This window comes from Hyla sarda, chromosome 3 (assembly GCF_029499605.1).
Source record: "Hyla sarda isolate aHylSar1 chromosome 3, aHylSar1.hap1, whole genome shotgun sequence".
Taxonomy (NCBI): Eukaryota; Metazoa; Chordata; class Amphibia; order Anura; family Hylidae; genus Hyla; species Hyla sarda.
In genome coordinates this window covers 406,135,415-406,148,034 of record NC_079191.1, presented here as the reverse complement: position 1 = coordinate 406,148,034, position 12,620 = coordinate 406,135,415, and the positions used below count along the sequence as shown (strand labels likewise).

Below are 12,620 nucleotides of genomic sequence, written 5' to 3'. Positions count from 1 at the left end.
ATTAAAGCCCATAGACTTCTATGGGATTCTGCACTCCCATTCACACTTCTGAATTTCCGCTTGTGGAATTCCGCCTTAAATTAAAGCCCATAGACTTCTATGGGATTCTGCGCTCCCATTCACACTTCTGAATTTCCGCTTGCGGAATTCCGCAAGCGGAAATTCAGAAGTGTGAATGGGAGTGCGGAATCCCATAGAAGTCTATGGGATTTAATTTGAGGTGGAATTCCGCAAGTGGAAATTCTGCCATGTGAATAGACCCTATGAGTATTGAAAGACAAATACCTGACTCTGTGTCCATTGGCATGAGACCTTCTGGTGATGAACTATGGACAACCGGAGAAACAATAGTAGAAAGCCGGTACGACACAGAGATCAGCCGTGATACCAGCTGTCTCCAGTGCACCACATCTGAGACATCCCTGTGAACAGTAAGGATTTACATCAGTAACGCAGTATGGTCGGATATACAATTAAAATATCTGTAATAATTACTAGTTAAGAAAGTGATTGGATATTCTAAGTAGAGATGAGCGAACTTACAGTAAATTCAATTCGTCACAAACTTCTCGGCTCGGCAGTTGATGACTTATTCTGCGTAAATTAGTTCAGCCTTCAGGTGCTCCGGTGGGCTGGAAAAGGTGGATACAGTCCTAGGAAAGAGTCTCCTAGGACTGTATCCACCTTTTCCAGCCCACGGGAGCACCTGAAGGCTGAACTAATTTATGCAGGAAAAGTCATCAACTGCCGAGCCGAGAAGTTCGTGACGAATCGAATTTACTGTAAGTTCGCTCATCTCTAGTGGTAACTGCACATTATTTTTGGCAGACAATATGATAGTGTCTATCATATTGTCCGCCAAAAATAATGTGCATAGGATATTTTGAGGCACAATAACAATAAATGTGTCATTTATTGTTATTGTGCCTCAAAAAATCCTATTGTTTCCCATTGATACATATTTGGGGGGGAGGGGTGGAATTTACCGATACTGTCCAATTCACTGTTGGTGATGTTTCAGACACGCAAGATGCATAATGCACACTCTGCCCAAAACTCTGTCCACATACAATCATACACCAATTGTCTTTTAATGTATTATATGTCAAAATATCTTACAGTTTTTGTCCACACACTAAATCTATGGCTTCAAAACTAGAACTTTGGAGCGCCCTACTTTTTGTAAATGTGAATGTGGACAAAAATAAATTACCTAGCAGTCAGAAAGTGCGTTGGTGGTATAAAAATGGGGTTTCCATCAAATATTTGTCCGGTGATCAGAGGTAAATTGCACCGCCCCCCCCCCCCTCTTTTTTTTGTCCACACCTCAAAAAGTAGGCACTCAGCTATGAGTTTTAGTTTCTGACACGTTAAATGGGTGGACAAAAAAGGTAAGGTATTTTTTGGCAAACAATACATTAATTTTTTCAATAAAAAAATAAGAAAGACATAGTCAAGTTTGTAGTGAACGTATGGACAAACTTTAGGTGCAAAAGGAGACGAGTCCAAAATCTGGCACAAGATCTGACTCGACAAATTTACCATGTTGTGCGAAACAAGAACAAGTGTGTCTGAAACAACAACAACAACAACTGCAAATCCGACATTATTGGTACATTACCCCCCCGTGTATTACCAATATACAATAAGTTCCTAAAGTCACTACTATTGGGGCCAGCAAGTTATCTTATAACTATGAGTATATGCAGGAAATTGCATTGTATAAGGAAAATAAAGCTCCAAACACTATAAAGATATATTATGAAATGGATTGGTGTAAAATATTGACCCTACTACAGTGATCCCTCAACTTACAATGGCCTCAACTTACAATAGTTTCAACATACAATGGTCTTTTCTGGACCATGGGTAACTTGAAATCAGACTCAACATAAAATACTACAGACAGTCCAGATCTGTGAAATGTGTCAATGGCCGGAAGAACCGACCAATCAGAATGGACATTTCACTGGCATAACCCCTGTATTACTGAAGTGCATGCACTGACTGGCTGTCTGGTAGCGCCCCCTACAGTACAGAGAGGTATCACATGTTCTGTTCTACTCTTTACCTGTGCAAGGGTTAGCTCCTCCAGGTGAGGGCGGCTCAATGTTACTCTTTTAGGAGACTGTGTACTGTACAGGACCCTGAAGAAGCTCCTGTCCTCTACATAGACAGTGATTACAGCTCCCAGCAGATCTTTATTACTTTTATATGTAAGGATTTGCTTTATCTATATTAGTTATCTACTTATTTTTCTTTAATCCTCACTTTTTCCTATTTTTGGATGACATTTTGGTGGCTTCAGAACCAATTACCATGTTTCCATAGAGTTATGGTCTCAACATACAATGGATTCAACATACAATGGTCGTCCTGGAACCAATGAATATTGTAACTTGAGGGACCACTGTACATTATTCACAGGGAAGAAATCACTTGAAACAATCTAAGTAGGCCCCAATAACTTACCACGTAGAGAGCTGCTGCAGGGCTCCAATGATACAGTGCACCCGGCCATACAATGGGAAGGAGGAGGCCGCTTCTAGCAATGAATTCTCTGCCCGGATAATTTCATACTCAAGGATATCCATAAGTAGTGTAACAACTGAAGAGGAACATAAGAACATGATTAATAAATCTACAGAAATAATGTGTGTTGGATTATATATATTTATCATGTATAATTTATTATCTCTCAGAACAACCAGTTATATAAACATGTTTCTTTACTACATGTTACTATATTTTCCTTCTCTTATATGGAATGTAGAACCGAAAAGACTAAGAAACTGTCGGCAGTGAAGACATTTAGTAGCATTAGAAGAAAATGTATAAGATATTTGCATTCAAATTATGGTTTCCTGTACAGAAATACTCATTATTTGGCAACAGATCTTTGCTATGTAAAGGTCTATCACAGAAACAACAATTATATCCTATACCAGTGCTCTCCAACCTGTGGCTCCCAAACTTTTGTAGATTAAAAGGGGTTAGCCAGGAATTTTTTTTATATACATATATATATATATCTATATATATATATATATACACACACAGTGATCCCTCAACTTACAATGGTCTCAACATACAATGGTTTCAACATACAATGGTCTTTTCTGGACCATCGTAAGTTGAAACCAGACTCAACATACAATGTTACAGACAGTCCAGATCTGTGATACCTGTCAATGGCTGGAAGAATCGGCCAATCAGAATGGGCATTCACTGGTAAAACCCCTGTAATACTGAAGCGTATGCACTGACTGGTGTCTGGTAGCGCCCCCTACAGTACAGGGAGGTATTACATGTTCTGTACTCTTTACCTGTACCAGGGTTAGCTGCTCCTTTGGGCACCAGGTGAGGGCGACTCCATTACTTTTTAGGACACTGTGTGTACTGTACAGGACCCTGAAGAAGCTCCTGTCCTCTACATAGACCAGTGTTTCCCAAGCAGGGTGGCCTCAGCTGTTGCAAAACTACAACTCCCAGCATGCCCGGACAGCCGTTGGCTGTCCGGACATGCTGGGAGTTGTAGTTTTGCAATAGCTGGAGGCTCCCTGCTTGGGAAACACTGACATAGACAGTGATTACAGCTCCCAGCAGATCTTTATTACTTTTATATGTAAGGATTTGCTTTATCTATATTAGTTATCTACTTATTTTTCTTTAATCCTCACTTTTTCCTATTTTTGGATGACATTTTGGTGCCTTTAGAACCAATTACCAGGTTCCCATAGAGTTCTGGTCTCAACATACAATGGTTTCAACATACAATGGTCGTCCTGGAACCAATTAATATTGTAACTTGAGGGACCACTGTGTGTGTGTGTGTGTGTGTATTATATATATATATATATATATATATATATATATATATATATATATATATGTATATGTACACACACACACACACCTATATCAACTGGCTCCAGAAAGTTAAACAGATTAGTAAATTACTTCTATAAAAAAAAATATTACTCCTTTCAGTGCTTATGAGCTGCTGATGTTGAGTTGTTCTTTTCTGTCTAAGTGCTCTCTGATGACACCTGTCTCGGGAACCGCCCAGAGTAGAAGCAAATGCCCATAGCAAACCTCTTCTACTCTGTGCAGTTCCCGAGACAAGCAGAGATGTCAGCAGAGAGCACTGTTGTCAGACAGAAAACAACAACTCAACTTCAGCAGCTGATAAGTACTGGAAAGATTAAGATTTTTTAATAGAATTAATTTACAAATCTGTTTTTTTTTCCATATCAACTGGCTCCAGAAAGTTAAACAGATTTGTATATGGCTTCTATAAAAAAAAATCTTAATCCTTCCAGTACTTATCAGCTGCTGAAGTTGAGTTGTTGTTTTCTGTCTGACAACAGTGCTCTCTGCTGAAACCTCTGTCTTTCTCAGGAATTGTCCAGACCAGGATAGGTTTTCTATGGGGATTTGCTCCTACTATGAACAGTTCCTTAGACAGACAGAGGTGTCAGCAGAGAGCACTGTTGTCAGTCAGAAAACAACAACTCAACTTCAGCAGCTGATAATCACTGGAAGGATTAAGATTTTTTAATAGAAGTCATTTACAAATCTGTTTAACTTTCTGGAGCCAGTTGATATGAGTTGGAGTACCCCTTTAAAGGGAAAGGTTCAACAGGTTCTTAGAGGTTTATTTCCTTCTATTTTATGAGTCTATAAAGAGGTGGAAACTAAAAGCAAAATCTACTTCCAAAGAATTTAGGGTTAAATCATTAAAAGAGATTCAAGTTGTAAGAATCTGTATCCAACTTACTCTTCCTCCTAATTGCAATTGTTACCGCAACGTAACAATAATATACAGTAATATAAGGCGGCAGCGATTACTAACCGTGAAAGGTGTTTCTCTCCACAACACTGCTGCTGTCAATGATGAATGACTTGGCATTAGCGGCTCGGTGCCCATCTTGTGCCAACTGACCCAGAGCGGCCTCCAGACCCTCCTGGTGGATCAAGAAGTTCAGCAAATAGGAAGCGGTGACACAATCGAAATGCTTGGTGCTGGTGCTCAGGTTCATCGCTGCTTGAAGAAGGCCCAGAAGTTTCTTAGGCTCCTAAAAGTTAAAGGAAATACTTTAATGAGCGTTTTTTCATCCACTTAATTAGTTAAGTAGCTTAAAGGGGTACTCCGGTGGAAAACTTTCTTTATTTAATTTTTTTAAATCATCTGGTGCCAGAAAGTTAAAAAGATTTGTAAATTACTTCTATTAAAAATCTTAATCCTTCCAGTACTTATTAGCTGCTGAATACTACAGAGGAAATTCTTATATTTTTGGATTTCTTTTCTGTCACAACCACAGTGCTCTCTGTTGACACCTCTGTACGTGTCAGGAACTGCCCAGAGCAGGAGAAAATTCCCATAGCAAACATATGCTGCTCTGGACAGTTCCTAAAATGGACAGAGCTGTCAGCAGAGAGCACTGTGGAAAGACAGAAAAGATATCCAAAAAGAAAATTATTTCCTCTCTAGTATTCAGCAGCTAGTAAGTACTGGAAGGATTAAGATTTTTTAATAAACAGAATTGTAAATTACTTCTAATTTTTTGGCACCAGTTGATTTAAAAAAAAAAAAAAAGTTTTCCACCGGAGTACTTCTTTAAAGAGAAAGTAAACGATGTTAGGGTGCATTCACACGGCTGTCTGTCCCTGTTTTTTTTTTTTATCCCCGTTTTGGTTCCGTTCTTGCAGGCTGTAAATGGATTAAAAACTTTTTTTTTTTTAAATCCCAATTCATTTACATCTGTTTTGTACCCATCTGCACTCATTTCCGTTTTTTTGACGGCAGAAAAAACGGCACATGCAGCATTATTTCTTCCGTCAAAAAAACTGAAGAAAAAACAGATACAGAACATTTAACATTGAAGTCTATGGAAAACGGATGAGCCTTTAATGTCATCCGTTTGCATCCGTTTTTTCAATCCGTTTTTTGATCCGTTTTTACTTCTGAGCATGCTCAGAGACAAAAAAACATTTTTTTTTTTTGGTTTCTTAACTGAACAATAATGGATCCAAACTGATAACATCTGTTAGCATCCGTTATTGTCCGTTTTTTTTAAATTATTTTTAGGGTACATTCCCATACAGCGTATTTGCTGCGTATTTGCTGCTGCGTATTTTATTTTCCCTGTTGAAGTCAATGGGTAGGAAAATACGCAGCACCAAATACGCAGCAAAATACGCCACGTGGGAATGCACCCTTAAAGTCAGTTTTTATTTTTGACGGGAGAAGAACAGGACGGGTCTAGAGGGCCGTGTGAACGCAGCGTTAATCCAGCAGCACGACGCATGTTTAAATCTACTGGCAACTTCGTAGCCGGACACTTGCCTGTTGCTAAAGCAGTGTTTCCCAACCAGGGTTCCTCCAGCTGTTCCAAAACTACAACTCCCAGCATGCCCGGACAGCCTTTGGCTGTCCAGGCATGCTGGGAGTTGTAGTTTTGCAACAGCTGGAGGAACCCTGGTTGGGAAACACTGTCATAGAGACTAAAGGTTCTCCGTAAGGCTGTTCATAACACGTGCAAATAAAGGAAACTAATGCATACACAAGTACATGTATTTCATTTCCCGTAGTAAAGGAGCTGTCATTTACACTCCATATTCTAAACTTTAAAGGGGAACTCCAGTGGAAACAAGTAGAAAACAAATGTTTTCAAATCAACTGGTGCCTGAAAGGTAAACAGATTTGTAAATTACTTCTATTAAAAAATCTTGATCCTTCCAGTACTTATTAGCTGCTGAATAAAACAGAGACATTTGTGAATTTCATTTCTGTCTGACAACAGTGCTCTCTGCTGACACCTCTGTCCGTGTCAGGAACTATCCAGATTAGAATAATATCCCCATAGAAAACCTCTCCTGCTCTGGACAGTTCCTGACACGGACAGAGGTGTCAGCAAAGAGCACTGTGGCCAGGCTGGAAAAAACTTCACAAATTTCTCTGTAGTATTAAGCAGCTGATAAGTACTGGAAGCGTTAAGATTTTTATATAGAAGTATAGTAACTTTATAACAGTAACTTTATATAGTAACAGTAACTATATAAAGTAACTTTCTTGCACCAGTTGATTTGAAATTTTTTTTTTCTTCACCGGAGTTCCCCTTTAACCCATGATTAAGGGAAAGAACCGGACCCCGGTCACTGCACCATGAGGAAATTACATGCAAGTAGTTTAGGTCACTGAACCTAGTACTGAGCGAAGAAGGTAATACTGTAAAAGGCTTCTATGGCAAGGATTTGTGACTGCAGATCGTGTAAAGTGGGGTTTCCCAACTAGAGTGTCTGCAGCTGTTGCCAAAACTACAACTCCCAGAATGTCAGAGCATGCTGGGAGTTGTATTTCTGCAACAGCTGGTGGCACACTGGTTGGGAAACACTGCCCTGAACCTAATCTAATACAATGAAGGGGTTGTCCAGGGTAAAGGATAGGATAGGTATAGGACTGATGGGTGTGTGTGTTCAGGTGCTTGGGGAGGGTATAGTTCCAACCGCTAAAATGATCTTAGCACCCTGTAATCTTAAGAAAAAAAAACTCAGCCGGCCTCTTCGCCACTGCGAGAGAGCGCGCTGCCGTTTATATCTCATCTGAAGACTCTAAACCGAACACCAGCTGGAGGGTCATAAGGCAGACCCCCGCTGGCTGAGGACTTCATGATAAATGGATACACCCATACGGTCTATTCTTATTTTAAGATATAATTTTTTCTTGGATTAAGGGCGCATCTGACAGTTGCATATACCAATAAGCATTAAGTGACTGTCTGATGAATGTACTATATAAGAATCTCTTATTAACCCCCTGTGTTCTGAATACTCCCCTGATGACGTCGCTGAAGGAGGCGACAGAAACGCGTTGGGTGAACTAGTCACCAGAAATGGATGACTAAGGGAGTCAATATTTTTGAGTACACTACAACGCTCATATTTAATCTGGAGGTGCTTTTGTGTGAACAACATAGCACTCCTTAGTGGATTTAATTACCGTATATCTTAACAGCTCTTTTTCTGGGTACAGTGATCCCTCAACTTACAATGGCCTCAACATACAATAGTTTCAACATACAATGGTCTTTTCTGGACCATTGTAAGTTGAAACCAGACTCTACATACAATACTACAGACAGTTCAGATCTGTGAAACGTGTCAATCTCTGGAAGAACTGGCCAATCAGAATGGACATCTCACTGGTAAAACACGTGTATTACTGAAGTGCATGCACTGACTGGTGTCTGGTAGCGCCCCCTACAGTACAGGGAGGTATTACATGTTCTGTACTACTCTGTGCCAGGGTTAGCTGCTCCTTTGGACACCAGGTGAGGGCGACTCCATGTTACTTTTTTAGGACACTGTGTGTTCTGTACAGGATCCTGAAGAAGCTCCTGTCCTTTACATAGACCAGTGTTTCCCAAGCAGGGTGCCCCCAGCTGTTGCAAAACTACAACTCCCAGCATGCCCGGACAGCCTTTGGCTGTCCGGGCATGCTGGGAGTTGTAGTTTTGCAACAGCTGGAGGCTCCCTGCTTGGGAAACACTGACATAGACAGTGATTACAGCTCCAGCAGATCTTTATTACTTTTATATGTAGGGATTTGCTTTATCTATATTAGTTATCTACTTATTTTTCTTTAATCCTCACTTTTTCCTATTTTTGGATGACATTTTGGGGCTTCAGAACCGATTACCAGGTTTCCATAGAGTTCTGGTCTCAACATACAATGGTTTCAACATACAATGGTCGTCCCGGAACCAATTAATATTGTAACTTGAGGGACCACTGTATTTCAAAAAGAATACAAGCACTTTATACACACAATTGTTGCTTTGGTACTTTTATAGCAATAGGAATAAAAGTTATGTTTTAGGCACCTCTTTCACTGGTGTTGGTCAGCTGGTGATTTATTTTGTATTTATCCTAAGAGGATTTATATTTATCGGTCGTGTACAGGACCATACGTGTTAAGTACAATTAGTCACCCTGTAATCTAGCCCGAGAGAGACATTGGGGGACATTTATCAAAACCTGTCCAGAGGTAAAGTTGCTGAGTTGCCCATAGCAACCAATCAGATGGCTGCTTTCATTTTTGAAAAGGCCTCTGAAAAGTGAAAGCAGCGATCTGATTGGTTGCTATGGGCAACTCAGCAACTTTTCCTCTGGAGAGGTTTTGATAAATCTCCCCCATTGGTAGCAACAACATAGTCTTAGTGGCCCTTGTTTACAAAGCTTTGTCTAAATCTAAGTTTTAGACAAAAATGTATCATGAATGCATTTATATTATATATAATAATCGTAATAATAGTAATAATAATTCTGTCTGTCACAAAGTTGCAGAAGGGTGGACTGTGTTATCAAGTGCACATTGTCTGCTTTCATGATATACATAAAGTTTAGTTAAATGGGCACTGTCACCAACTTTATTTTTTGATATGTTGTAGTACTTATGTACTACAACATATCTATAATATACTGTTATTATTATTTTTTTTAATTAAAATTGTTTAATTTACATTTGAAAACCGGCCACTAGGGGTCTCCCTCCTAGTGACCGGCTGCAGCCTGCGCTCGCTCCCTGACTGTCAATCAGACAGGCAGGGAGCGAGCGCATTGGCTCCCCAACCACTGGCTGGGAGGCCACTCCTCCCGCACATCGCCGCCTCCGCTGTCCCTGCACGCCCGCTGCCGGACTCTGCAGTAAGTGTAATGGGGGGGTGTTGTGATGGAGGGAATGGGGTATGGCGCGGGGGGGGGGGGGGGGGTGGTGGGTGGGAGGGAGACGGAGGAGACGGGCTAGCACCGCATGTAACTAATAGTTTATTTTACACAGGGTGCCTCCAGCTGTTTCAATACTACAACTCCCAGCATGCCCTGACAGCCAATAGATATCAGGGCAAGCTGGGAGTTGTAGTGATGAAACAGCTGGAGGCACCCTGTGTAGATGAACTAAGGGCGGAAGTCCCCCCCAGCAGGCATCAGTGACGTGGTGCCTGCTGGGGAAGTCTGCCTGGTAGTGAGCACACTGCCAGGCAGACAAAAAGCATTTTTAATATAGTAAAAATTAAAATTAAAAGCAGGGAGGGGGTTAGGGATAGATGGGTAATAGGCAGGGACAGAAAAAAAAAATAGGATGGTGGGAGCTACCCTTTAACCCCTTAAGGACGCAGGACGTAAATGTACGTCCTGGTGAGGTGGTACTTAACGCACCAGGACGTACATTTACGTCCTAAGCATAACCGCGGGCATCGGAGCGATGCCCGTGTCATGCGCGGCTGATCCCGGCTGCTGATCGCAGCCAGGGACCCGCCGGCAATGGCCGACGCCCGCGATCTCGCGGGCGTCCGCCATTAACCCCTCAGGTGCCGGGATCAATACAGATCCCGGCATCTGCGGGAGTTCGCGATTAAAATGAACGATCGGATCGCCCGCAGCGCTGCTGCGGGGATCCGATCATTCATAACGCCGCACGGAGGTCCCCTCTCCTTCCTCCGTGCGGCTCCCGGCGTCTCCTGCTCTGGTCTGTGATCGAGCAGACCAGAGCAGGAGATGACGGATAATACTGATCTGTTCTATGTCCTATACATAGAACAGATCAGTATTAGCAATCATGGTATTGCTATGAATAGTCCCCTATGGGGACTATTCAAGTGTAAAAAAAAATGTAAAAAAATGTAAAAGTAAAAGTAAAAAAAAAGTGAAAAATCCCCTCCCCCAATAAAAAAGTAAAACGTCCGTTTTTTCCTATTTTACCCCCAAAAAGCGTAAAAAACATTTTTTATAGACATATTTGGTATCCCCGCGTGCGTAAATGTCCGAACTATTAAAATAAAATGTTAATGATCCCGTACGGTGAACGGCGTGAACGAAAAAAAATTAAAAAAGTCCAAAATTCCTACTTTTTTAATACATTTTATTTAAAAAAAAATTATAAAAAATGTATTAAAAGTTTTTTATATACAAATGTGGTATCAAAAAAAAGTACAGATCATGGCGCAAAAAATTAGCCCCCATACCGCCGCTTATACGGAAAAATAAAAAAGTTATAGGTCATCAAAATAAAGGGATTATAAACGTACTAATTTGGTTAAAAAGTTTGTGATTTTTTTTAAGCGCAACAATAATATAAAAGTATATAATAATGGGTATCATTTTAATCGTATTGACCCTCAGAATAAAGAACACACGTCATTTTTACCAGAAATTGTACGGCGTGAAAACAAAACCTTCCAAAATTAGCAAAATTGCGTTTTTCGTTTTAATTTCCCCACAAAAATAGTGTTTTTTGGTTGCGCCATACATTTTATGATATAATGAGTGATGTCATTACAAAGGACAACTGGTCGCGCAAAAAACAAGCCCTCATACTAGTCTGTGGATGAAAATATAAAAGAGTTATGATTTTTAGAAGGCGAGGAGGAAAAAATGAAAACGTAAAAATTAAATTGTCTGAGTCCTTAAGGCCAAAATGGGCTGAGTCCTTAAGGGGTTAAGCTTTCAAAGATGTGTTAATTTTTATATTTGCATCTTAAAGAGTTTATTCCAATATTAAAGGGATACTCCAGCCCTAGTCATCCTTTGGATAGTGGATAAGATGTCTGATCGCAGTGGTCCTGCCACTGGGGACCCCCACGATTTCTCCTGCAGAACCAAAGTATACCAGCTGCACGGAGCGGAGAACGCTCTGTGGCTGATACAGGGGCCGGAGTATCGTGAAGTCATGGCCCTGCCCCCCTTGTAAATTCACGCTCCGCCCCCTCAATGGCATCCACCATGCCCCCTCCCATAGGCTTGCATTGAGGGGGCGGGACATCACAATACTCCAGCCCTTGTATCGCCCGTCATCAGCCACGGAGCATTCTTCGTTCCGTGCGGCTGGTGAACGTGGGTGCTGCAGGAGAGATCGTGGGGGTCCCCAGCAGCGGAACCCACGCGATCAAACATCTTATCCCGTATCCTATCTAGGGGCGGAGTACCCCACAAGATAGGGAATAACTAGTTGATCAGTGGGGTTCCAACCACTGGGACCCCCAACCATTTATAAGAAAAGAGGTCAATTGTCTTCCGAGTGAATGGAACAGCAGAGCCCATGCTCGGCCATCGCGCCTTTAATCCTCTGTGTGACTTCCAAATGTTGCTGAGCTCTGCACTTTTGGCAAGACAAATAGACAATGAATGGAGCGTGACAGAGCACATTTGTCCTCCGTTCTCATGTTCAGCGGGGGTCCCAGGGTTGGACCCCCACTGATGAACTTTAAATATTGGGATAACCCATTTAAAACATTTTTTATTATTATTTTTAGAGGATTTTGCATCTAAATTTCTCATTAGGCCACACTTGTGGCTGCACATAAACTTATATACATTTTTTTAAATTAGAAATTACAGATTGTCTGTGTGTATTAAGTGTATCAGCTGTCTACTTTCAGAAACTATATGGGATTGGGCGTTTAGTATGATTTATGTGTACGTTCTGTGATAACTTGAAAACCCCTTGATAAATTTGTCTCAAATTTAAAGGGGTACTGAAGCAAAAATTTACTTATCCCCTTTCCACAGGATAGGGGATAAGGAGCCGAACGCGTGGGGGGGAGGGCTTGTATGTGGTCCAA

At 41.1% G+C, this 12,620-nt stretch overlaps 1 protein-coding gene across 5 annotated transcripts in view; it reads right to left on the bottom strand.

The window, feature by feature from the left end:
* The window catches only part of THADA (THADA armadillo repeat containing), a 706,980-nt gene that overhangs the window by 625,303 nt on the left and 69,057 nt on the right, over nt 1–12,620 (bottom strand). For all 5 annotated transcript variants that reach the window (XM_056568134.1, XM_056568135.1, XM_056568137.1 and 2 more), the window contains 3 exons: nt 4,856–5,078; nt 2,473–2,608; nt 286–422 (listed from right to left, as the gene is read on the bottom strand). In XM_056568134.1, the coding sequence (XP_056424109.1) occupies nt 286–422; nt 2,473–2,608; nt 4,856–5,078 (496 nt within the window). The remainder of the gene's footprint in view (nt 1–285; nt 423–2,472; nt 2,609–4,855; nt 5,079–12,620) is intronic.